The sequence below is a fragment of the Cricetulus griseus genome (assembly GCF_003668045.3).
Source record: "Cricetulus griseus strain 17A/GY chromosome 1 unlocalized genomic scaffold, alternate assembly CriGri-PICRH-1.0 chr1_0, whole genome shotgun sequence".
Taxonomy (NCBI): domain Eukaryota; kingdom Metazoa; phylum Chordata; class Mammalia; order Rodentia; family Cricetidae; genus Cricetulus; species Cricetulus griseus.
Window position 1 is genome coordinate 96,456,033 of NW_023276806.1, and position 27,004 is coordinate 96,483,036.

Genomic DNA, 27,004 nt, shown 5'->3' on the forward strand with positions numbered 1-27,004 from the left:
CTATCTATCTATCTATCTACCTACCTATCTATCTATCTATCTATATCTATCTATCTTTTTCTATCACTCTTCTGTTTATGGTTGTGAAAATCTGTTGTTCCTTATAAAAACTTACAGTTCAAAAATAATATTTCAAGCCAAAAGATGGAAGGAAATGAATGTGTCACTTTGCCAGTTATGGCATGAGCCTTAGAATGTTGACATCAGTGGTCTGTCACCACGACTACTACAGAGACCTCAGACTTCAGTGGTTGGTCTACCAACTGCTTGTGGCCATCTTTGGTGTTTAGTGCCAAGGAAGGAAAAGAAAATTTCACGTTCATTGAAAGGCTCTCCATTCCAGGCTCCAATGTAAAGGTATTTTTAATAAGTAGTTTTGAATCTCATGATAGAGTAATGGTATCAAAAAGTATTCTATCTTGATTCCTCCAGGTCGTGTGAGTTAATTCTTAACTCAGCAGCAGCTTCATGAAAAGATACCCATGTTAGCAGTATTCAGTACCAATCCCCTAAATAAATACAGTTATCATGTCAGGGGAGGTATGCTCTATGCTATACAGTAGAATAGTGTCTGTAAATCTACAAAATTATCTGTCCAGAGATAGTTATTTTCTGCTCCTTCTAATTGTTTTGCCCACTATGACCACAAAGAATTGTTGGAAACAAGCCTATTTCAACCCAAAATATAAGGACTCTCTGGTTTTCAACAAACTGTTGTTTCCAATATGTATTGTGCTCTTTAGAATAATTAATCACTATTTTAACATTGATTCAGATTAGAAAGGAATGACTTTCCAAACATGCCCATTTGCTTTCATATTTGTTTATCATGAAACTGAGTGAGTACTATTTTTAACATATCTTTGAATGTGTGAGGACAACCATTGGTTCTTGTCTCTCTTTGACTCTTTGATTCATGGGGATCTTAATGCTAAATAAAGGCCACGGTGTTTCTGTATATATTCCTTAAAAGATATATGTTTTGGGCAGAGTTATATTCACTTTAGAAAGAGATATTTTGAATATTCAACTGTATGAGCATAACACAGTAAAGAAACCACTGAAATAGCTGCACAATAATTACAGGGAAGAATTTTATTGTAGATAAGAGAGAATGTTTAGAGTCTTCTAGAGAAGTTCAGAGCAGAATTCAAAGAAACAGACTTCATGTGACCAAAATAGTCTGTGGGGGAAAAAAGGGGGATAATAGTGGAGATAGCTGGGATAGGGGAAAATAAGAGTTGTTTGAGAATATTAGGGGAGTTTCCATAGTTAAGAAGGAAATGGGGGTGTTTGTGAAGGGACAGGAAAGTAGGTGGGGCTATGAGATATACAGCAAGTGCTTTTGAATAGAGACACAGAAAAATTGGAGGCAGCATGGGTGTTGATATCCTGAAAGGAGCCAAAGGTCAATGGATAGCCTTATGTCCCTTTTGCCAAAGGCAAGGGAAATGACTCCTTTTGCTGTTCAAGAACCATTTCTCAAATTCTGGATGAATGCTGGTTTTTTTTTTTGTTTTTTTTTTTTTGGTTAGTTTTTGTTTTGTTTTGTTTTGTTTTCTAACCTCCCGGAAGTCCTTTATAGTCCATCTTGTTCTGGACCAAGACTGGCATTTCTGAATATATGTCCTCTCTGAGACTTAACTAGTTTAAATCTTTAGGAAAATCTGTTTTTTATTTCCTTTACATCTATTTACATTAGCCTTAAAAGGAATGGGTTTAATTATGGCATTTCAACACATAGATTTCTTTCTGATTTTCCGTAGTTTTTCTTTACTACACTCCAATATATCAGTCATTTTAAATCAGGATTACAGAACAGAAATTATCTATAAAGAACTTTACAGTTTGGTAAAGTTTTGTTATCTTAATTAGTACTGTATAAATACACATATCAGTGAAAATATGGTTTCCAGAAGGTACAATCTATTACTGTCACCAAAAATAACTCAACAGAGTCCTGGTGGAAAACTGAGCCTGTATGTTAGTATCATTCACCCTTTGAAATTAGGTATGAAATAACAACTACTGAATACCTGTTCTGTTAGTTGGAGATCTGGACCAGGAGAAACCTTTTTTTCCTACAATGGAAACCCTCGATGAGAATGCCACGGGAGTGATACATCGAACCTTGCTGTGCCAAGGCCCCGTGGAACTCAGAAGAGGCTGGAGAAGGAAGCAACAACATCTCTCCTTGTTCAGTGATGTTTTGGTTGTGTCTAATAACCTGTGAGTATGTGCATCGTGTGTTCCTTACTATGAGAGGCTAGACTTTGATTAGGCCTTTCTGTACAAAACTACAAATGATTTTTATTTCTTTTGGTTTTTGAGATTATAATTACTTTATTATCATTTCCCCCTACCCTTTCTTCCTTTTAAGTCCCCACATATTTCCCTACTTGCTATCTTTTAAAATCATGGCTTCTTTTTTATTAATTGTTGTTACATATATATGTATAATAAAATACATGAATACACATATTTTATATATTTCTAAATGCATAAATATAACCTACTCAGTATGATATTTGTTTTTTTCAGAGATGTCTATATGTTCTTTGTAGGGGAAGAATATTTCTCTTACTCTCAAAATTTCTTTGTGGCCTATACTTCTTTGTGTAGGGTTTAGGCTTAGTGGTTATTCCCCTGCACAAATTTCTCACACTGTTTTCACAAATGTTTTAGTCATATTATAAAAACATGAATTATTTGACATGCTATTTTGCTGCTTGAGCCTGGGGAAAGAATAGCAACAAATTTGAAAAGGTTGTTTCTGTGGTAGCACATGCCAGCAATTCTAGCACTTTGGAAGCTGACTTATCAGTATTGCATGTTTGTGCATCTTGTGGACTACAGTGTGAGGCATCTTCTCAAAATAAAATAGTAAAAACATGATAATCAGAGGCCCTCTTGCTTGGTATTTATAGAGCTTGTAGAATCAATAGTGGAAATCCCTGACTATGATGGTTGCTCATAAGGGGCCACACATGAGAACCTCTGCGATCTCATAACATCAAAGTAGTGTGAAGAGCTGAGGAGAAGGTACTATCCCTAAAGTAACAAGGAGTAACTGCAGGCATAAAGAATTTTCAGATTGGTGATCCTGTGGATGCTAGAGAGAGGTGCTGTGGTTGAAACCTTGTACATGGTGGTATTGTCACATATACCATGGAGATATTTTCTAGGATCACATATCCAGAGGCCATAATCATAGACTTCATATTATTCTGAAAGGTATGTCAGAGGTACTGACCTCATCAAGTAAATATTTTAAGGGTGTGCTCTCATAAATATGTAAATGGTTAGAGGACAGGCATCAATAAAACAGTTCATTTGGTTTGGGGAGTCAACTTCCTGGTCATCAGTGAATAATATTGCTGAAGATCTACTTCACAAATGGTGAGAGAAATGAAGGGCACAGGAGATAGTTCTGCTTTATAATATAGTCACAACCTAGAGGATCCATTTTCCTTCAACCCTGAAGAATCACTCAAAGTCTCCAGCCTAGATACTGATGGTTAGTGAGTGTCTGACTGCAGCAGGAATGACAAAATGAATTGCCTAGTTGTCTATCACCCTGTCCATCTTTCTTGTCATTTCTCCTCGGCCCCCCCTACAGTCCACAGTTGGAAACCCTCACATTTTGTTTTGAAAAGATAGTTAAAAAATCCATCTGAAATAAATAAATACTGAGAATTTGCCATAAGTGTATTTTGTGAAAGTAAGTGAAATTCACATTTTTGAGAATAAATGAAAGTAAAATGGTTGACTGCCTTAAAAAACAAAATATTTGTTCTCCTTCTGTTGTGTTACAATGGTAATTAAAACTATTTTGAGATTGTCATTTATATTGTGGAAAAAGGATTGTCATTATTATTTACATTTTCACGGCAGATTATCCCTTAACACAAATATCATGTAAAATTGCTTATAAATGTATGTGTGATTAGATGTCTTGAGGGTGAAAAGCAAAAGGAAATAGAGATGTTTCATATATTTGAGACATATGTAAGTGTGTGTGTGTGTGTGTGTGTGTGTGTGTGTGTGTGTGTGTGTGTGTGAATCCCAAAGCAAATATTACATGATATGCCTATGTTTTCACTACAGTATGTTACATTAGATGGGATGGGCAATCTCTCTATGTAGTATCATTTTAGTCTTAAGATGTTTTGGATTTTAGATTTACATGTAGTATTTTTGAATCAAGGTTATACTTGTGATATATTGTTCTGAATCTGAGGGCAGGAGAGTCATTATCATCAATTTGTAGCCACATATTAGCTTACAAGTCTCTAATGAATGGAGAATTCCATGCCCAGGTTCACACAACAAATGCCCTGGGTAAAACACAGTCCATCATAAAAAAAATACAAAAAAGTATGGGTATGGGAAGGAGAGTTGTCACGAGAAGGGAAAGAAGAGTGATAGAAAATAATGAGAACACATTGTATATGTATGTGAAATTATCAAAGAACAAACTTCATACAAAAAGAAGAAAGAAAGAAAGAAAGAAAGAAAGAAAGAAAGAAAGAAAGGAAGGAAGGAAGGAAGGAAGAAAGAAAGAGAAAGAAAGAAAGAGAGGGGGAGGAAGGGAGAGAAGGAGGGAGGGAGGGAGGGAGGGAGGGAGGGAGGGAGGGAGGGAGGGAGGGAAGAAGGAAGGAAGGAAGGAAGGAAGGAAGGAAGGAAGGAAGGAAGGAAGGAAAGTTAATGATCCCAAGATGTTTGTTTCTCAAGAACACTTTTGATATTATCAGAATGCCTGATAGGAAGACATTTCTAATCATTTGACTACGGTACTGGAAAACAGAGTCCTCTGTGTGGTTAGTTGTGTGAGAGCCTCTCATGGGTTTACTAAAGGAGCAGTTGTACTGAGCTCAGACTCTCCTGAGCAATTGCTGACATGACTCATCAGTACAGGGAGAAGGGCAGTAGAATATGAATTTTATTAAGTCAGGCAATATTTCCGTGTGATTTATTTTTAAAAGATCAGTAAACATAATTTTTTATGTAAAATATAAAACATTTAATTTTCTTGGTGTTGAAGTAAACAAGCAAAAATGTTTAGCACTTAACTAAATGGAGGAGAGAAATATTGAAGCACATGGCTTTCTAAAAATGTCATGTATTTAAAATACACAGTATGGTCATTCTAAACACTTACCAATCAGAAAAAGACCAGTCTCTGACTATCCTTGGCCATATGAACCAAGGTTCAAAAAGGGGTTCAAAAAGTATGAACCCCTTAACTTCCTTCAACACAGCTTTGTTGGAGCGCATCTACCATGGCATGAGCTGTGCCTGGATGATAGAAATGGAAGCGTCCTCCTCTGCTCTAGAGCAGGAAGAACTGGGTCTTACCACAAGTAATTCCAATTACAATGAAAAGCAAACTAACAGAGTTACTTGATTCTCTTTCTAGGTGTAAGAGAAAGTTTAACATAAAATATGTCATCCCACTGAGTTTCCTGTGGATGGGTGACTATGTCGACATACTTGGGACAGACAGCAGCTCTGCTGACAAGTCCATTCTCCTGTTCTGGCCCATGGGAAATTTTGTGGCCACCTTTCGGTAAGACCTACACCTTGGTCCTGTGTTCCCAAGAGGCTGGCTGTGGAAATTGTGTATCAACTTAGTGCTGTCTAGTTTGCAGGGAAAAAAAAACAAATCAATTAACCAGAATGTGTATAAATTAAGAAACAATTTATTTCAATTGTATACAAGCTGACAAATCAAGGTTTTCCCCTCCCATGATGACCCTAGTTTGTCTGTACGTTCCACCACACACATTTCTTCATTTCAGTAGATTCTTTAGATTTTCATCAGGACCCACAAGATCCTTGGGGTAGAAATGAGATGCTCTCTGTTCTTTGAAAGATATGGACAAGACACAGTCTTACTGCATTCTCCACATTCTTCTTCTTCCCCAAATGACCTGATACTATCTGGGTTTTGAGAGAACAAAAATGATCTCTCTTCTGTGATATTGTGTAGTATAATTAAATTTGACAAATAGCTCCTATACTCCCAAGTTAATTTCCTGAAAAAAATATAGTATTTGATTGTACAGATAAAAATAGTTACTCATTGAAACTCGGATCCTTGCGTGTTTGTGTAGGGGAATATCATTGGTGTCTGTAGTCAACACATGAAACCCAGTGTCATTAGACCATCAAAGTCAGAGTTCCTTTATTGAGTGCAGGTAAATGTCAAATTGCACTCTTATCTTTCATGAGGGGATGGGATAATTATATAACAACATCATCTTGAGTGCAATTGTTGGAGTCACAGGGATTGTGTAGCACACACACACACACACACACACACACACACACACACACACACACACACACACACACACACCTGCTCAGGGCAAGTGTACAGCAGCAATCACATGAAAAATTCATCATATGCAACCCTCCAATTTGCAGCTCCTCATTCCTCTCTCCAAATTTCTAACCCCATCACAGAGTTGACTCAACTAACATAAGCACTTGCAAGTTTTAGAAACTTTCCAGGTTCTGTGAGTTTGCTCTTTACCCAAGAAAGGCATTTGCATGGAAATCTTTGAGGGAGAAAATCATGTTTGTGTCATTCTCTTAATACTTTGTTTTCCCTTGTTAATATCCCTGACGATTATGTATAGTTAATGCTTAGTGTTTCTCCACATTGGGTATGAGAGGAAGCACTGTATTTAGGCATGTACAAAGAGTTCATGACAGCATTTCCATTAAACTTTTCTTTTTATGAAGGAGTGAAATTTGGAAGTCATATTCAGACTAGTTCACATTTAATTAAATATGTATCAGGTTTTTTCAATTATGCCTGTCACTAAGTGCCTTTAAAGATTCCTTCTAGGTCACTCTTGTAATTTGGTGAGACTAGATGTGTTGTCTATTACATATGCAGGTTTGGGGAAGGGGGTGTCGCAGGCATAATCCACTCTTCTGATGAAACTGGTTTCAGGTAGATTACAAAGCAGGTGAGCTGAACATCAAGGAGCTCTTGGTCCCCAGACTGATACCTGGGATATCAGCATGGGACTGATTCAGACCCCAGGAACATGGGTTTCGGTGAGGAAACCTCGGAAATCTACAGGACCTCCTGTAGTAGTTCAGTACTTGTCCCTAGCATAGGTGTGGACTCTGGGAGCCCATTCCACATAGAGGAATACTCCCTGAGCCAAGACACATGGGGGTGGGCCTAGGCCCTATCCCAAAGGATCTGATAGACTCTGATGACCCCCTATAGAAGGCCTCACCATCCAGTGGGAGCAGAAAGGATATGTGATAGGTAGGGTTTTAGTTGAGGGGGTGGTAGGGGAGGGGGGAAGGAGAGGAAACTGGGATTGTCATGTAAAACAATCTTGTTTCTAATTCAAATAAAAAATCTGCAAAAAAAAAAAAAAAAACCACTAAGTGGGTGAGTAGTTTATGGTACATGAGTGGTGCCAGACTTTAGGCAAAAATCAGTCCATAGTTCCACAGGAAATTACAGAGAATTCCCATGTGACTATGCAGTTCCAAACATGCATATAGGACCATGGCAAATGGGAGAAGGGAAGCCTATGCACGAATGTTCTTCACAGCATGGATCATTACTTTTAGAAAGTGAAGCAACTCACATATTAAACTTATGAGTGGAAAAACAATACCTGGCACAAGTTTGTGAGCCAGGGGAAGTAAAAATAGTGAAACTCACAACCAGCCTCCACACTCTAGTGAAGCTCTTATCATATAAGGTTTTCAGTGCAATAAGAGGTCGATCAGACCCTGTCATGTGGAGAATGCTGCCTACACCTGCACCCTCATTGATGACAAGTGACTTCCAATGATTTTATGAGGAATAGTCTTAAGAATCTTTAGCATAAATGTTTCAAGAGTCTAAATTTTTCCACTTTTTACATTACAGTTCCACGGAACAGAAAGATCGGTGGTACTCTTTTCTCCAAAGGTATTTTACTAATATTCATACTTTAATTCTGTAGTGGTATAGGAGTGGCAGTCTGTGCTCCATTTTAAATATATCTATATAAACATATAAATATAAAATCTGATAGACTGTCTCCAAATGTGCTGTTGATTAGATGTTCCCTGGGTACTGCTTTAATTTCTCCTGTTCATATGCATATTTTGTTTAATTTTGAAGACACTCTGCTTCCCATGCTCTTCATCTTCTTCTCTTTAACCTATATATTGGGGTAAGCATTATTCTCCATACTTATTTTAAATTTCCCTCAATACAGATTATCCATGCCCTCTCAAACCACCTGCTGCTTCCTACTTTGAAGTCAAGCAGGTTCCTGCCTGTCCCTTGCAGACAAAACATTTGGAGGATTGGAAATGCTTCCAGAATAAAATCTTAGGTCAATGTGCTATTACCTAAACATGTCTTTGTTTCTGAAATATTTTTGACTATTCCCTAATCTATATGCATGATATTGATAAAATATTAACAATGATTAGCTCAACATAAGCCACTAGCAAATTCATTACTGTATTGTGTGTTTTTATTGTATTTGACAGATCCATTAATGAAGCCACAAAGGGCTACAGGAAGCATTTTAAACTCCCGATATTCACTGAGGACATCCCAAGCTGTGCAAGTGTATGTGAATATAAAACCAAAAATGAAATTCCAAGTTCATGATTAGGAGAGTGACAGGCAGTTTGTAGAGCAACAGAAAATGGGGACATAAGAAGAAGGTGAAGGGGAGAGTGAGTTTGAGAATTTAGACAGTATTTTGTGTAAAAGGTATGTGTATGTCATGCATATATGCCTTTCATATGTGATATGTAGAAAACAACATGAAGCAATATTGATTCAAATTAGCTACAGAGCCAAAAAAGAGATTACTTTTTGGCTAAATGCCTGAAGATTCAGTAAGGTAGCTCCAATAACATACATTTCCAAGCTTATTATTCCTACTGGAATTAATTTTTTCCAGTCTTTATTACTTACACATAGACTTATGTGCTGTTTCTACTATCTAATTGATTTTAAAATATTCTGTTTAATCATGAATAATTCCAATCATAGAATATTATATTAAACCAATTTTAAGTAAAATATTATCAAGAATTTTATTCACTCTCCATACTCACCTGCTTGATCATATTTTACTTTACTCTGCCCCCCTGCTCCTCCTCTTCATCTCTCACTGTGCATCCTCACACCTGCTTTTGAAGAACAGCTACATAACCATGTGAATTTCATAGGCACAAGGATAACCTTTCATGGAACTTCTGTTTAGAATTCACCTTTAGAGACTTAATATTGGTGTGTGTGTGAGAGAGAGGGGGGGGGAGAGAGAGAGGGAGGGAGGGAAAGAGGAAGAGGAGGGATAGGGGGAGGGAAAGGGGGAGAGGAGGGATAGGGGGGAGGAGGAGAGGGAGGGGAGGGAGAGGGAGGAGAGGAGTCATGTGTGTGTATAGTCCTTAGGATAAATCTCATGACTTCATACATACTAGGCAATTGTTCTGTCGCTGAGTTACACCCATATCTATTAAAATAATTGTCTCTATTTCTAATTAGTTTTCTAATTCTATTTCTGCTGGATTCACTGAAGATCATCAGTTTAGCTATTATATAGAATGCTGAGAATGGAAAAATCTTTCCTACTTTTTAAACAGAATGGAATCTATCTGAAAGGATCACAACCTTCTGACTTTTATTAATGCTAACGGGTATAAAACACATTTAGAGTCAATATTCTAATGTGTCACTGTTGAAATTGAACTAGAGTAACCAAGATAGTTTACATCTTGCAGCAATTGGTTCTGCATACTAGGTCCACCTTATACAACACAGTACTTAAGGAGAAAAGTGATGCAAAGAAGTAATTTCTAGCCTATAGCATAAATCATGAGAATACTCTAGCTAGCTTTGCTGAACCAGATGTGTCTTTAGGGCAGAGAAGAGCAGAAGGTCCAGTAGGGAAAGATTCTCTTGGCCCTGCTTGCTGGATTTAAGCTGTAGCAAATACTCAATATTGTACAGGAGAAATTTCCCTGATACCTTAAAACACCATGCAAATGAGACCTAATTCTTTTCAAAATAAAGTTATCTACCAATTTGCATCCAAGATTCTGTTTTTCGAGACAGGGTTTCTCTGTGTAGCTTTGGAGCTTGTCCTGGCACTGGCTCTGGAGACCAGGCTGGCCTCAAACTCACAGAGATCCACCTGCCTCTGCCTCCCAAGTGCTGGGATTAAAGGTGTGCGCCACCAACACCCGGCCTGCTTTTATATTTTATCTTGCAATAATTTCTGGTACCCCTTTGTGTAGTGCAGATGATTGGCAATTGATATGTATCAGTTTCTTCGAATGATAATGTGTTTCTCTTTTATCCTAAGAGGTATTCTAAGAACATAGAACATTCTTCTATTTTTTACTATTTTATCCACTTCTTTGATGGTTTTCTTTGATTTTCTATTTGTAATTTGGCCTTTTGAGTTTTAACAATTCTTTGATTCATCTGTGTATTTCATTACACTTTAAATAAGCCTGTAATTTTTTCTTTGTACAAATTAAGGAAAAATGTTTAGCTATTCTTACTTTATGACTATTTTGCCTTGTAACTTTCCCTTTAAAATTTTTAGGACTGAACATAGATCCCTCAGATTGTTTATATTTTTAAACACATAGATGCAAATGATTTCTGAAATTATCATTGATAATTTAATATGAGTATATACAACCACTGCTAACTCACCTGCCCTACTCCCAAGATACTCCCCAAATCCCCAATCCCTTCCTACCTTCATGTCTTCTCTCTCTCTTTCTCTCTCTCTCTCTCTCCTATCTACTTGAATCACTCATGTATGAAATATTGACTTTCTTTTACTTAATCTTGTGTAGATAACAATTAACTGAGCTGTCATCATGGGTCAATGGTTATGCCATGACTGGAAGACAGCATTTCACTGTGTGCCTAGTTGATGTTAAATAATATTCTCAAAATTCATACCTGTTAGTGATACCAATTATATTATTTAAACTGATTGCTGTTTTCATTTTGGTTTTGTAGTGTATAATTTCAATATTAACATGCTTTATATTTCTGTGTGAGGCTATAGATCTTAATATTAAACATAATTTTTTACATCATTAGGCATAATTTAAAAAACTTATCATTCCTCATGATCTCAACACTCATTTTTAGAATGTTTTGCTTAAAAGGACTCTCCTTGAAATGTGTCTATTTTATGAAGAAAATCACCATCAGGAAGAAATGTACACATCCCTCCAATTATTATCTAGAGTTTAATATGTTTCAAATGTTTTGAAAATATAGTATCTTACAATGGTATGAATTAAAACATTATTAGCCTATCACACATATTATTTCTGTAAAAAATACTTCATTGTTTTAAAATTATAGAAAAGAGTTTTCACACATTTAACAAAATATCAGAAGCTTTAGGTATTGCTAAGGGTATTTTCTTTCTCCATGTCTCTTCTCTCTCTTCTCTCTCTCTCTCTCTCTCTCTCTCTCTCTCTCTCTCTCTCTCTCTCTCTCTCTCTCTCTCTCTCTCTCTGGTGTTCTAGTGTGTGCATGTGTGTTAAAGTGCCAATGTTGAGTCAAGAAGAAAACTTGCAAGAGTTGGTTGTCTAGTTCCTTCCATCCTGTATGTTTTGTGAGCCCTGAGCTACTTTCTGTTCAGAGATAATTAACGCCACTTTCTGAGAAAAAAAACACATTGGATCCTTCCTAGTTACATTAGTACCACAAAATCAGAGCTCTGCTTTCAGACTTTGAGATGCTTTCCCATAATTCTTAGCCGATGGTTAGTAAGATGTCAAATCAGTGAATGTAAGAGTCTTTGTCCATAAAATTCAATGGACATGCAATGGTAGGAACTGGCATCAATCTTCAGCACACACACATTTTATTTTCTAGGTAATTGGTTATGCCTGGCAGTTAAAGGATGATAAATAAAAATGCCTTCAAAGAGGTGGCTTATGAACTGGTTTCCTTTTTGCTTTGTTTCAGTGTTGCTGTTAAGGGTGGGGAGATGGCACTAGAGCTGTTTTTCTCTTTTAAAAAGAACTGTTTCCTAGAGTCTTACAACCTTCATTGAGGATACATTTGATGTTATAGAATCAGTGTGCATAAAATACATGTACCTACTTATTGTCATATTGACATATTAGAATTCCAATACATCAGTGCTATCAACACATTCCTATCAGTTGGTTTCATGCTGTTTTCCACACACTGTCTTTCTAGGTCTCTGGAGCAGATTCTAGTCATGAGAGACAGCAGAAAGCTAATACTTAAGCACCATGTTTATTCTTAAGAGTATTAAGAGATGGGGTTTCATTTCTAAAATATTCATTTTGGATTCCTAGATCTATCACCTCAACAAATTTCTACTTGAATATTGTCTATTTACAGAGCCTGATATGGAGAAAGTGATCATCCATGTTGGTACTACCAAAAAATTGCAGCCAGTTCTTACCCCGATTTTCCTAGATCTGCACAAAATGCTGTGTTTGAAAATAAGGTTGTTACATGATGGAAGCACAGCTGGGGCAGAAGGAAGGTCCTCACCCCCTACACACACATAAGGAAAGAAAATTCAGAATGCTGAGCTCTAGCACCCTGGCTCCTTAGTCTCCATTTATCATAAAACCTGTGATGTTTGAGTACCCAGTAGCCAATAATTAAATTTAAGATAATCTGTTAGACTGACAGTCTTTCTGGGTTATGTTACATAAAGGGAAGCAAACAAGGTATTTTTCTGCACTAGAATAGTCATTACTGCTTGTAGAGTATAAGTGATGAATAGACAATAACTAATTGTGTAATCACATGCTTTCAAGTTATTTTATACCGTTTTTTTCTCTGTAATTTTTATAGCCTTTATATGTAACAACAACAGACTTGGAGACAGTGAATGATGTTATCCAGAAATTACTACCTTTGATAGGAATGCCTGTAAGTTACTTTCAGTCTAATTTGAGTTAAATTTGGCTTTTGTTTTTGAGATCCACAAATATGTATATAAATACATACAGAAGACACTTGGTAATGAGATATACATTTAGTTTCATTAAATGATTAACACTATATTGTAATACATAATTAGGATTATTTGATTGTATGCACACACCAGATTTAAAGACTGTCAACCTTCTCTTTTTTTACTTTTCTTTTTTTTTTTTTTTTTGGTTATATTGTTCTTCCAATTTGGTATATAATTCCTTCTCTCTCATTCATTTTTTTTTCTTTTCTGTGTTTGTAGACATGTAGATGTATGTGTTTGGGTATGTCATATTTCTCTCTCTTTTAACCTTTTGTATTTGTGACTGTCTGTTTCTGTTCTTCTTTCTCCCTGAATACATATCTATGTATATCTTTGTCTATTTGTGTCTCTGTGTATTTATGTCCTTTGTGCATAGTGCATATGTTTCTATGTGTGCATATGTGTCCCCCTCTATCACCTTCTGTAAAATTGTATGGTTTCTCCTTGGATCTATGACCCTCTTTCTTTATCTCTCTCCTGTTTGTGTGTATCGGGGGTAGTAATGATGAGCTTGTCTGCTTGAGTGTGTATGTCTGCTAGTTCTAATAATGCCATTGTTTTTGTTCTGGAATCAACAATAAAGTAAAGTTAATGAAAACTCCAGTTAAACCATATTTTCACTTTATCAATTCCTATAGGATACTAAATATTTCAACAGAATTTTTACTTTAGATGTTTTTCTCATAGGGATTTCTTGCACCATGTACAGTAATTATGTTGTTGCACTTGTTTTCACATCTGACCTATTTTCTATGTTAGACACATGTCCTTCCTTTCCACAAGTTGAGCATCTCTAAATGAAAGCCAAAAGTTGTTTTTACTCCTAGGAATCCTCTAAGCTTGTCGCTTTTTTGTCTATTTTACCCAGTGTTGCTGAAGTTACCATATTTTTCAAATGACATTTTGCATAAACCATCATATGCACTGGGGATGTTTGGCTCTCTGGGTACTAGGTTGTTGGGCATTTCAAGTCAAAGTTCAATATTCCACATACAGTGTGGAAAATAGATATAACAGATCTTGGAATAACATTTTTCTTGATAAGTGTTGATGGGTGAATGTAATTTTGTAATCCCATGGTTATTCAGATCATACTGTGGATCAAAAGACCTAGGCTCCATCAGAAAGGGAAGGCAAGTACCCAAGCGTTTTCTCCTGAAATCATCCCAGATGACTCAAACCTGTAGTCAGAAGACACACCATTAACACTGTTCCTAATAATTTTCCTACTAGAGAGCTTGGAATGGTAAAGAAAAGTAGTCTTCAAGAGTGCTCTGTAAAGGATTATGTGTGATGGTTGGTTGTTTCTGTCTCCCAGAGTGCTCAAGACTACCAACTGTGGTTCTGTCATGACCGTGAAAAAGCTCCAGGCCTACTCCAAGGTAAGTAACAGGAAAATCAAAATAGGAGACAACCAAGTTCAGTGTTCTCACACCAAATTCTCAGTGTTTTCATCATTCATTCTTAAAGTTAAATGTGCCTTAAAAAATAATTGAAACATTATTTCATTCCTCTAATTCACAATTACCAACTATTGAATATAACCCAGCCACATGATACCATCTCTTTAGGCAACAGTCTATGGTCTGGTGAAAAAAAAAGGAAATTTCCACTTGAGAAACAGAATTTTCCTAAAAAGACAAAGAAAAGACTTTGGGTGTCTTGTTTCTGAAGAAAAATAATTAAAACTTTTCATTTGTTGAAGATCAAAGACAATCCTAGGGGCTAGAGATATGCCTCGGTGGTTAAGAACACTTGTTGACTTGTTCTTGCAAAGGGCCTGGTTCAATTCCAGACACCCACAGACATCCAGTTTCTCTTTCTTTCTTTCCTTCTTTCTTTCCTTCTTTCTTTCTTTCTTTCTTTCTTTCTTTCTTTCTTTCTTTCTTTTAAGATTTATTTATTTATTATGTGTACAGTGTTCTGCCTGCATGTTGCCTGCAGGCCAGAGGAGGGCACCAGATCTCATTGCAGATGGTTGGGAGCCACCATGTGGTTGCTGGGAATTGAACTCAGGACCATTTGGAAGAACAAGCAGTGCTCTTAACCATTGAGCCATTTCTCCAGCCCCAGACGTCCAGTTTCAGGGGATCTGATTCCCTCTTCTGATCTACTCAGGCACCAGGCACAACATGGTGCACAGATATACACAAGAGCAAAAAGCACTTACATACATAAGTATCAAATAAAATTTAAATATTTTTAAAGAATAGCCTTTTTGTTCCAAACTATGTAGCTTCTGTTTTTGGAATAAAAAATGAGAAGTCTAGCCATTTTTCTAAACCCATGTAAATATAGTCAGCTCACAGCTCACATCCCTCTATGATCAGTGTTCTCCCCCACTGAATGAGAGATACTCACGTTCAGACTTCTGGAGCCTTTTTGACTGAATCGTCTCCTATTCCTTATGTTTCATTCTTGTCTGGAATTTTTCACAAGGATATGGACACATAAGCAATAGTAATAAAAGATTTACCATAAGCATTTGGATAAGAATTAAAAATCTGAGATTACCAAGTGTTCTCATGATGCTGACCTTTCAAGAGCTACTGAAAAAGTGACCCTCAGACAAGTAAAAATGAAGATGTCTGTTGGAGATAAAAGGGTATTTATTTGTTCAAGCCTTTCTCATGTATCCTGAGAACAATCTGTGGAGACACTCTTACTTATTCAAAGCAAGCTAAAATCAACTATTTTTTCAACATTTATTTTCAGGGTTTTAGTACATTGGGCAATATCAGGGACATAATCCATCCACACATTGGATTTTTTTTCTTTATGGTAAATGGTATTGATAATGGGCCCAGGCAGGTAAGGGACTTCTGATCCACACTGTCACAATCAAATGAGTGCTGGGAATAGAGCACTGAATGCCAAAAATGAGCCATTGTCTTTTTTATTTCTATAACATGACACAATTGCAATTCCCAGTCAGTGATAAGACATATGTAGGTGTGGGGCATATTCTAAAATAAATTTAATTAGTGAAATGTATTAACTTGATATTTTAATTCTAGTGTTTTAATTCTAGAGCTTTGTACATCATGAATGCTTCAGAAGTCCCAAACTTTACAATCCTGTTGATTTCTCAGCATTCATTTTGAATGTGTATTTCAACCCACAGGCCATACTCAAGTAAGTACACTCATGCTTAGATTGTTCCATATTGATCCCTTGGAAGCTTCTGGTCTACTAATTTAATTGTTACTGGAACTCTTGATCTGATTGTAGCACTGACATTGTATCTGTGTCAGAAGGAATGGCAAAACAAGAGCTTAATCCCATTGTGGTTAATCAGAACTGGACAAGGGTGAAGTTTCACTCTTCCCAGAAAATTATATACACACCACAGCATAGACTCGTTAAGATGCCATTAGAGGGGAGCTAGAGAGATGGCTCAGAGGTTAAGAGCACTGGCTGCTCTTCCAGAGGTCCTGAGTTCAATTCCCAGCAACCACATGGTGGCTCATAACCATCCATAATGAGATCTGGTGCCCTCTTCTGGTGTGCAAAAGAAATGCAGAATGTTGTATACATAATAAATAAAAAAAAGATGCCATTAGAGAAGAAAAAATGTAAACCATGGGAGAGCAAATTGAATGTCTAGATGTTGATTCCAATTTTGTAGTTACATGGAGTTCTAGCCTGCAGTCACCAATTGCCAGAATACAGTCCAAGAATGGAGTCTTGTGAGGAGAATTCAGAGCACTTGTGAGAGAACTCCAAGAAATCAAGACAAAGGTTTCCTCAAAAACACGGAAATGTTCTTGCAATGGGTTTCTCTGCCCTTCCCAGGTGTAGCAGATAGGAGTGAGTTTACTTCGGCTGCTGATATTCATATGTCTGTATGAAAAAAAAAATTGCCACATGGAGTTTGTCCCCTTGATTGTACACTTTACTCAAGTGACTCTTCTTAACCCTCAGAGTATAAATTGTCTGATGTTCTCAGTAAAGTTGGCCAATGCATGAGACTTCAGTTGGCCTCATTTTGAGGCCCCACTCTCCTAGGTTCATGTCACCCTAGAGTGGTAATCAACTATGCATCAACCTGACCATTGTCAGGGAGAACAAGAATGGGAGGAAGCAGGAGCCAATCCATTCCAGTGCTTCTGAGAACCATGTCCTCACACCGTGAGTGGAAATGGAGTCTTTTAAATGTGATAGACAACATGAGAGAGAAAAATATTGAACAGAGCAGTGCATGACATGGTTTACAGAATTCTTTAAAGACTACCAAACCCCAAACCATATAAACATATTTCCTTTTGTTATAGGAAACAATTATGGAATGTGAAATATTTAAGTAGATAATGATACCCTAGACAAATTAAGTAAGATTCTAATGATGTAAAATTCTTGATACCAAGGCAGGAACCAGCAGGACTTAAAACTTACAGGGGAGCACAGCAAAAGCCCACCTCAAACAGTGCACTGATGGGCCTATGTTCTTCAGACAAAGTGACATGTTAATAGTTTTCTTCTCTGTTTTTAGAGTTCTCAGCTTACACATCCTTACATCATCAGAGTATCCCAGAGAGGTTCCTGATGCTCCAGGGTTTGCAGTCTCCTTTGACCAGAGCACAAGGAGAAATACAATATATCAGTGTGTACTAAAGCACATTGGCAGGCTTACTCACTGTCATTACATCAGTTTCAACTCCTATTCTTATTTTCTTCTCATAGAGCATGAGCATCTCTATGACATTATAATGAGGAACATTAAAAATCCCTTCAGTCAATGGGCATCAAGAAATCACACAGCTTTTCCTGCCCTGCCTGGGCTGTATGTGGAACAACCAGATATACAGGGGCGATTCATCCTGAAGCCCAGAGAACCAGCAAGAATCCAGAAGCAGAACAGTGAGTCCCTGACCTTCCTTCAAGTGGCCTTGCTCAGTCCCAATTTCTATTCTGTATAAAACATCAATGCATAGTGTCATTTCTTGCTTGGGAAGGGGACACTGTAGAGAACAAAAAACAAAACAAAACAATATGCTCCAGGTTATGCTTAAGAGAACTCTACATGTGGCAAACTCAGCTTGTCTGTAGGGAGAACATTTTATTCTTCCAGGCAGATGGTCACCAAAGGTGGTATACCAAGGCACTGCCTATACACAATCATATGTGTACACATCTTTGGTCCCATTGAAATATGATTTCTAAGACCTGAGTCCTCATATGTTCCCCATCATGTGGTTTTATGATCAGAACAGAAAATGGCCTGATACTTGTTAATCAAATTCCTTGGTTCTTCTTCCATAGAGCCACCACAGGGCCATCCATGATATGATGTGATCATTGTCCAGGCATTGATGGCAACCAACATTTTTCAATTATAGTAGCCATCCAAATATGTTTGCTATAGGTTTCTATGTGGTAAAGAAAGAAAGAAAAGAAAAGAAAGAAAGAAAGAAAAGAAGGAAGGAAGGCAGGAAGGAAAGAAGGAAGGAAGGAAGGAAGGAAGCAAGGAAGGAAGGAAGGAAGGAAGGAAGGAAGGAAATGGCCTGATAACTGCACTTAGACAAACATGTAATGAAGCTATATAGAAAAGTTGTATATATGGAATTGAAGATAATCTGTTCCAGGCTTGAGGAGAAATGGCCTTAGGCTTCTAGCCCAGTCTCTAATCTCTTTATAATTCACAAAACAACTGTGTTTTATGTGTGTCTTTAGTCCTGAGTCTAGACTAGAAATGGACCTGGTATTGATGTACTGGGGCCTTGGAATTTATTTAAACATTTATTCAAATTATATATACTTCTATTATTTTCACCTTTCCTCTACTTTCTCCAAATATTCCATGAACCCCCTTGATTGTCTTCAAATTCTTTTGTTTTAAAAGAAATTACTACATATGTACATGTGCACATGGACACTCTCACTCACTCACTTACTCACTCTGTTTGATATTGGCCATCCAAACAGCATATTGTATGCTGAGAAAGACTGTTTATTTTGTATTTTGTTATGTGACTCCTTTGTTTACTTTTAATATATTTGTTTTAAGTAACTTAATTAAGATTCCATTATGATCCAAGATACTAAAGGCAATCTCAGAAGAGAAAAAGGAACTTTGATCTCAGCTGTGAACTAACACTATAGGGGCAAGGGTCTATCCAGAGTCTGGCTGACAAATGTAGTCATGTACACTTTCTTATGAGGGCATTTGCTGATAATAAAAAAAAAATTAACAGTGGTTCTTCAGAAAGGTCAGTAAGAAAGCTAAGAATAGGAAGAGACACACTAGGACATTTGAAGACAATAGAACACTGCTGGATCTGAATACCAATGAGGGTGGCAATGAGAAGGAATATGACCACTGAGATGTCTGACTGTACATAACTCAGGAAGAATATTCAGCTGGTACCATGATGTTATGTGGGGTTAGACAGCATGTGTTGTGAGAATTCCCAATAGAGAACAATCAGATCATGTCTCTAAGATTAAAAACAGTATACAAAATAGGGAAGAAGAATATATATATATATATATTTTTATATATTTTATATATTTGTAATGAATTTTACATTACAAATGATTACCTCTTTGTATGCATTACAACAAATACATTATGCGATTGGATATCTATGACAAAGGTTGCACAAATGAAACTATATATATATATATATGTATATATTTTTACATATATATATATAGAATGTGGGGAATTTTACATTACAAATGATTACCTCTTTGTATGCATTACAACAAATACATTATGCGATTGGATATCTATGACAAAGGTTGCACAAATGAAACTACTCTGTATAATGATCTCATCTCCTCTTTAGATACAGAGGAACCAAGAATTAAGAAACAATGGCCTTTCATATCTTGGTTGTTCCAAAGGAGCTCTGTACCCTACCAGAACCAAATGTGCACAGCCCCACCAGTTGCCAAAACAGGAAAACTCTTCGGACATGATCTGACTGCCATTTGTGAAGATGGCAATCTGCCCACAGCAATTCTGGTAGGTCTCACATGGTTCTTCTCTGGCTGTCCTAAGGACAAAATCCTTCTTCTCCTAAGTACCCCCTTTTGAGTCTATCATCAAGTGGAGAAACAAGTGTTCATCATACATTGGCTTAAGAATAGGAAGGTAGGAGAGGGCTAGTCACCAGAAACCCTGTTTTGGAAAAGTTGTATTAAATCACTTTACTGTAGTAGAAATCTGAGAGAAATAAATGTTGCCCAAGGTTTCAGGGTTGACATTAGGGTGGGATGGGTACCACAGATGACAGAAGCACAAATCCAGTACAAAGTCCTCTTCACCATGCCAGTCTTGTTTTGCACCTGTGCACACCATTGACCTGGTTCTCAAGAAGCAAATCGTGCTCTGTGCTTCGGATAGAGTGACAGATGCTTCCCTTTCTTCTCTCAGGACATACTATCCTTTATTAGTGAAAAAGGGCCAATCACTGAAGGTATCTTCAGAACATCAGGCGATATAAGAGCATTCCGAGCCCTAAAAGAAAGATTGGATTCTGGGATTGAAGTGAACCTGAACAATGAAAGTGTCCCTGTTGTGGCATCTATCTTAAAGGTAGGGCGAGTCCTTGTATCCTCTACAATCAGGATTCCTCTGAATCTGTGTGAGCAGGTCCTTCATCATGTTTACTCTTGAAGGATAGTAGACAGGAATGATAGTCATCTCATAAGCCAAAAGTTTCCTCTCATGCTCTCACTAAGGATTCAATCATAAACCTGTCACAATGAACAGTAATGTAACTAAGCATCTTTAATTTCATTCCTCCATCTTCCTCAAGCAACACGTTTCAAAATAATAACTGATTTTTTAAACCAGTTCTCGCTATTCTGTCACTTTCTCTGTTTTTTTTGTTTGTTTGTTTGTTTGTTTTTTTCTGAGAGGCAGGTTTTTCCTCCTTAGTAAGAGCATGTATCTCCTCCACATATAATTTCACTACACAGCCAATGAGATCCCATGACCCTCCTGTCTCCCTCTCATGCAATGTTGGAATCCAAATGCAGGTCCTCATGGCTTTGATGCAGGCATTCTTCATCACTGAGCCATCTCTTCGGTCCCATAAAATTACATTTATATGTTACTATTAAAATTAAAATTACACTTCTCGCGCCTTCACCGAACTCGCGACCACGATGCTGGTGCTGCGCCATTGCCCCGCCTGCTGGGCCTGCTCTCTAGCAGACACCTCTGCTCCTCTCCGCTACCCCAGACAGACGAGCACGGGACCTGAGCTACTCCTCCCGAACCCGCTCGTGTGGACTTGGGCGCTGACCGGCAGCCGCTCGGCTGCGTGGTGCTGGAGCTAAAGGCAGATGTTGTGCCAAAGACAGCAGAGAACTTCAGAGCCCTGTGCACTAGTGAGAAGGGCTTCGGCTACAAAGGCTCCACCTTCCACAGGGTGATCCCATCCTTCATGTGCCAGGCTGGCGACTTCACCAACCACAATGGCACAGGAGGGAAGTCCATCTACAGAAGCCACTTTCCTGATGAGAACTTCACACTGAAGCACGTGGGACCAGGTGTCCTGTCCGTGGGGAAGACAGGCCTCAACACCAATGGCTCTCAGTTCTTTATCTGCACAGTAAACATGGACTGGCTGGATGGCAAGCTTGTTGTGTTCGGCCAAGTCAAAGAGGGCATGGATGTTGTGAAGAAAATAGAATCTTTCGGCTCAAAAAGTGGGAAGACATCTAAGAAGATTGTCATTATTGACTGTGGCCAGTTGAGCTACGTGCTAGCCAAGGTGCTAGGAGAGTAGCAGCCACCCAAGTTCTCTGAGCACAGGTGCCCCAAAGAACTGTTTGTGCCCATGTCCCCTACTGAGTATGAAGAAGGCTACTTAGGCACATGGTCCTTCACAGGACCACAATGCTCTCAACTGTCCATCCTTCCTCAGATCCTGTTTCTGGGCTTTGGTGTGGCAATTGGGCAATGAACCCTCTCAGCAAGTGTCCCCATGATTGCCATTCTTGTGTGCCTTGGACATTGGCATCGATGACCAGTTAGCATCCAGGGAAGGGTCCTGACTTTTTCCTTGAGCAGTGGGGGCAGCAGTTGCTATTTAGTATTGACTTCCTCACTGCAATAATTTAATACGATTTCATAGAAAGCAAACTGTGACACTAACTGCACTGTACTCTGTGACCTGAGTTGGCACAAGCCACAACCCCCTGAGCCTGGCTTCTGAGAAGCAACTCCGGGCTCTTGTGAAAGTTCCAAGATCAATGCCTTTCCTCATGGTGACTGTGAATCCTGCTGGTTGGCTGCTGTGACTTTTGAAGGGAGCCTGTGGGAAAGAAGCTGATGGGCCTGGGGGCAGACCTGTGTGCTGTGGCTGTCTGTTCAATGTGAATTCCTGTGTTGGAAACTGCCTGTGTGCATACTGTCCTCAGGAGGAATGTGTTTCCTGGCTGGCTTTGTTTTTCTGTATGTCAAATAAATCCAATCTTTCAATGATAACATATGTAAAATATTTCTGGAATAGTCCTTTCTGTTCATTTCAAATGTGATAATAAATCCTATTTTCTATAAAAATTAATAAAATTAAAATTACATCATTTCATTCCTTCCCTTTCCTTGCTCTAAGTCCTCTTATATTTCCCATCAACTAACCACTTCCTCTCAAATACTTGTCCCATTTTTGTTACTATTACATATATATGCATATATATACATATGTATATGTATATATATACATATACATATACACATAAATATGTTAAAACAACCCGATGAGTCCAATTCTGGTTGCTAATAGATCCACTATTTCTGAGCTAATCAATTGGTATTGGATTACCAATTAAGATGTTCATCTTTGGGAAACACTAATTTTCTCTCTCTCAGTAGTATTTATGTGCCTGTAGTTCTACATCTGGATGTTTGGCTCCATGAGATTTCCCCATTTCAAGTTAGTGTCACCATGGATGATATTTTTGTTCGGGTGTTGTTTATGCAGTCACATTGTTGTACTATTGTGAGAGACACCTCCCCCTCATTTCTAGGAAACTCAATCTCAAAGCAAATTTCCTGGTTCTCTGGCTTACAATCTGACTCTCTTAACAATGGTCCCTGACTCCAAAGTTCAGGAATTTTGGTGTATATGTACCCATTGGGCTAGGAACCACAGGATCTTTTATTCTCTGTGTTTGAACAGTTGTGGTTACCTGTAATAGTCTCCATCTCATTACAAAGAGAAACTACTTTGATGGGTGGGTAAGAGCTACACTATCTGCATTCATATAAATATTTAGAATACATTCTGTAAATATTCTTGTTTAGTGCAATGGTGACAAGAGCTTCTCTAAGAGCCATGACCCAGCTATCCCTGGATAGCTGTAAGGTTTCCAGTACCAGGCATGATTTCTCTGCTGCCAAGAAATCAGATAATAACTTACCATGCTAGTCACTGTTGTGGTTCATAGGGACAGCAGTGTAGGATTAATTAGTGTTTCATGTCCTCCTGCTCCCTCCCTCCTCAATTTTCCATCGAGCTGTGTATGTATGTGCAGTAGCTCAACCCCAATTTTCCTTGGCATACTTTGACTCAGGAACCTTCCGAGGATAACCATGTTCTGAGAAACATACATGTTCAGTGACAGCAGGCCAAGATGATATTGTCCTCTCCCAGACTATATGTACCAGGCACAGTGTTTTCTGTTTCCAAGCATTGAGACCCATTTGTAAAAAATATGTTGAACAATGCAAACTACCAAGGCAGTTTTTGTTTATTATATACTAACGATATAAGGAGATGGAAAGTAGTTCAGTTTCTTCACTCAACTCATGCCTGGTACATGTGCCAGCTCTAAAACTACTTGGTAGTTTTAGATTATTGATAACTGAATAACTACTGAAGTGTAATGATTAAAGTTAGCTTGATGCATTTCTTGAAAGTTAAATCCTTGAGATCACTACAAACAGCATGTGTCTGGAAGCTGTCAAGGTGATTAGAAATCTTCTTTTTTTTAAATAACTAACAAGGAATTATGCAGTTTGTTGTCTTGCCCAGGTTAATCTCTAACTTGAGGTATATGTTTTCCTCTCCTGAGTTCTGAGACTAGAGGTGCATACCACTATGCTTTCCATGTATTATGGAGTATCACATGCCCAGTTTGTGATATTTATTTAACAGTCATTATATATACAAAGACACACATTCCATTTCCCCTATCACTTACAGGATGTTACTAGAAGCATTTTCTCTCAGGGAACACCGCAAAGGAAAGAAAGTCCAGGCTCACTCAGCCTTTGCTTTAATTACATGGGACCATTCAATTAGACCACATGTTTCAGAGCCATTGGGGTGAGAAGTAAAAAGCCCTTGATTGTGAAGAAATTATCATAATGTGTATGTTTGTCATTTAAAAATGGAATTTGATACTGGGCAGTGGTGGTGCTTGCCTTTAATCCCAGCACTCTAGATGCAGAGGCAAGCAGATGTGGGTCTTCATGTCAGACAAGGTTCCAAGTAGGGGACAGGTTAGTAATTATGAACAAAGTTGGAATTAAAGTAAATTTTACTTTTGAAAGTGTTTTGAGTAATTTCTGTGACTTATATTTTCCACATATTTTTTTCTATGTATGTAAGGAGTTTCTTCAAAATATAGAAGGAAGTGTGCTGACTTCTAGACTATACGATGAATGGCTTGCTGTCCTTGACCAAGTGTGTGAGGAGGAGAAAGCAGCTGCAGTGCAGAGGTAATGATTCACTAATGGCCTGAACAACATTAACAAAATAGAAGCAGTGTTTGCTTAGACACATTAGATTATATGCCACAGAAGTAGTTACTAAAAATATTGACTGACAACAAAAGGTTTCAATTGTTCACAAACAGAGAAGACATTTTGAAAGGAGAAGTATGACTTGGGGAGTCACAGTGGCCCATGCTTGTAATCCCAGCATTAATACGTGTGTGTGTGTGTGTGTGTGTGTGTGTGTGTGTGTGTGTGTGTGTGTGTGTGTGTGTGTGTTCACCAATTAAATTTTTCTATCTCTTCTGACTTTGGGATGATATTTCAAGCAATATTTATAGGACACATTCCTCTTTTCATTTTATTCTCAGAGCACCATGATTAAGATACAGACAATTCTCTGTTCCCTTTATATTTACAATTTCATGAGTGAAATTTATTGTTTTAAAATAACGTGTCCCTGTCTTCAGACTTTTAGAGCAACTACCCCAACCAAATGTCATTCTTTTGAAACAACTTTTTGGAATATTATACAAAATTGAGAGAAACTCTGAAGTCAACCATATGACATCTTCTAATCTAGCTGTTTGCATCGCCCTGAGTATTCTATGCCTGCCTAGTTCCTGCAACTCAGGATTCCCAGATGTTTCCAAAAAGGTAATGAGACAAATATTTTATGACTAGGGTAAACAAGCATTGACCATGATACAGGAGTACAGGACTATTCTGAGAGTCTGTTTTTGTTTGCTATTTTTTCTAATAAGTTCACCCTTGATTTTCATTCTTCAAGAAGGTAAGAACCATTTGTGCATTTTGAATAAGTAGAATTTAAATAGTTATTTGTGCTCACTGGCTCAATCCTTTGTCAGTTTTTGAGACAGGATTTCTCTATGTAGCTTTGGAGCCTATCCTGGCACTCACTCTGGAGACCAGGCTGGCTTCCAACTCACAGAGATCTGCCTGCCTCTGCCTCCAGAGTGCTGGGATTAAAAGCGTGCGCCACCAACACCTGGCATGATTTATATATTTTTAAACTAACACAGTGAGAGTAAATGTTGTCAAATGATTAGAAATCATGGATGCTGGGTTCAGAAATTACGACTGAATCCTGATGTCATCACTGAGGGATGTGTGAATTTCTACTTGTTTTCAAGGAGGCTTCCCAACTAAACAAAGGCAGTATGGATTGCTTTTATCAGATATGGTTGGTCTGAGGCCTGCTTAGTGTGACTAAAGATATCTTTGGCCTCCTGTTGCTGAATATTCAGTATTGGGATCAAATGGTTGTTTTAACTCTCAGTATTTGAGTTTCTGATTTAGTTTTGATTGAGCAATTGCTCTTGGGCCTGCAAGAAGTACATTGCAGGAAGGCCTGACTGTTGGTTGCTTTTACTCTTTCCTCCTTTACTCCTTATTCTTTGAGCTTTTGGGGGCCTCCACCCAACTCCCAAATAAACCCACAAGGAGTCTTATTCTTTCTTATGGATGCCGGGCCTTGGCATGGCTTCTTTATAACCAGCTTTCCTTAACTGAAATTACCCAGTCTACCTTTTGCCTCTGGACTTTTAACTTTCCCTATATACCTTTCTTTATTTCTTCCTCCATGACTTGCTGTGTAGCTGGGTGGCTGGACCCTGGAGTCCTTCTCCCAGATTTCTCCTCCTATTTATTATCTCTGCCCCCAGCCCTACCTATCCCTTCTCCTGCCTTGCTACTGGTCATTCATCTCTTTATTAGACCAATCAGGTGTTTCCAACAGGGAAAGAAACACAGCTTCACCGAATTAAACACATGCAATATGAAGGAATGCAACACATCTTTGAATTATTAAACAAATATTCCACAGCATAAACAGATGCAACACATCTTAAAATAATATTCTAAAACACCTGACTCAGATCACCTTTTTCTCATATTGTGTAGCATCAACAAACAGAAGATAAAGGCAGGGATCCAAACAACCTGCCATTGCATCTCCACAACTATCCAATTCCCTCTAAATTGGCCTTACTTCAAAATCTCCCAACATAATGAACAAGTGGGTCTAGTTCTTAACATTGCATCTGCACTGAGCAATCATAGACACGTGGATGCTGCTGCTCAGTTGGCTTTGCCTATCATTCAGGGGTAGCCTTCCCTCCTTAACTCTGCCTTTCTGTAAGCATCCTAACATACATGCTTGTGCATATCTGTCACAAATGGAATGAAAGTTAGTCAAGTAAACAATATATACCAGCCATCACCATGGGAACGCTGGAAATCATACTCTTCTATAGTATTGCATATGATGACCACATTT

General features: G+C 38.0%; 2 protein-coding genes across 2 annotated transcripts in view; both read left to right on the top strand.

Annotated features, from left to right (window-relative positions):
* Positions 1–2,086: 2,086 nt before the first annotated feature.
* LOC100757375 (rho GTPase-activating protein 20) overlaps positions 2,087–27,004 on the top strand; it is a 57,496-nt gene continuing 32,578 nt past the window's right edge. Inside the window, exons 1-11 of the mRNA XM_027395017.1 lie at positions 2,087–2,229; positions 5,420–5,569; positions 7,910–7,951; positions 8,524–8,605; positions 12,863–12,940; positions 14,347–14,410; positions 17,712–17,888; positions 19,772–19,998; positions 20,410–20,571; positions 24,602–24,711; positions 25,176–25,362. Coding sequence (XP_027250818.1) covers positions 2,087–2,229; positions 5,420–5,569; positions 7,910–7,951; positions 8,524–8,605; positions 12,863–12,940; positions 14,347–14,410; positions 17,712–17,888; positions 19,772–19,998; positions 20,410–20,571; positions 24,602–24,711; positions 25,176–25,362 — 1,422 coding nt within the window. The remainder of the gene's footprint in view (positions 2,230–5,419; positions 5,570–7,909; positions 7,952–8,523; positions 8,606–12,862; positions 12,941–14,346; positions 14,411–17,711; positions 17,889–19,771; positions 19,999–20,409; positions 20,572–24,601; positions 24,712–25,175; positions 25,363–27,004) is intronic.
* On the top strand, positions 20,741–21,772 carry LOC103162714 (peptidyl-prolyl cis-trans isomerase F, mitochondrial-like). Its single transcript, XM_035450595.1, has 2 exons — positions 20,741–20,747; positions 21,246–21,772. Exons 1-2 carry the CDS (start codon positions 20,741–20,743, stop codon positions 21,770–21,772), a joined length of 534 nt encoding a protein of 177 aa, XP_035306486.1.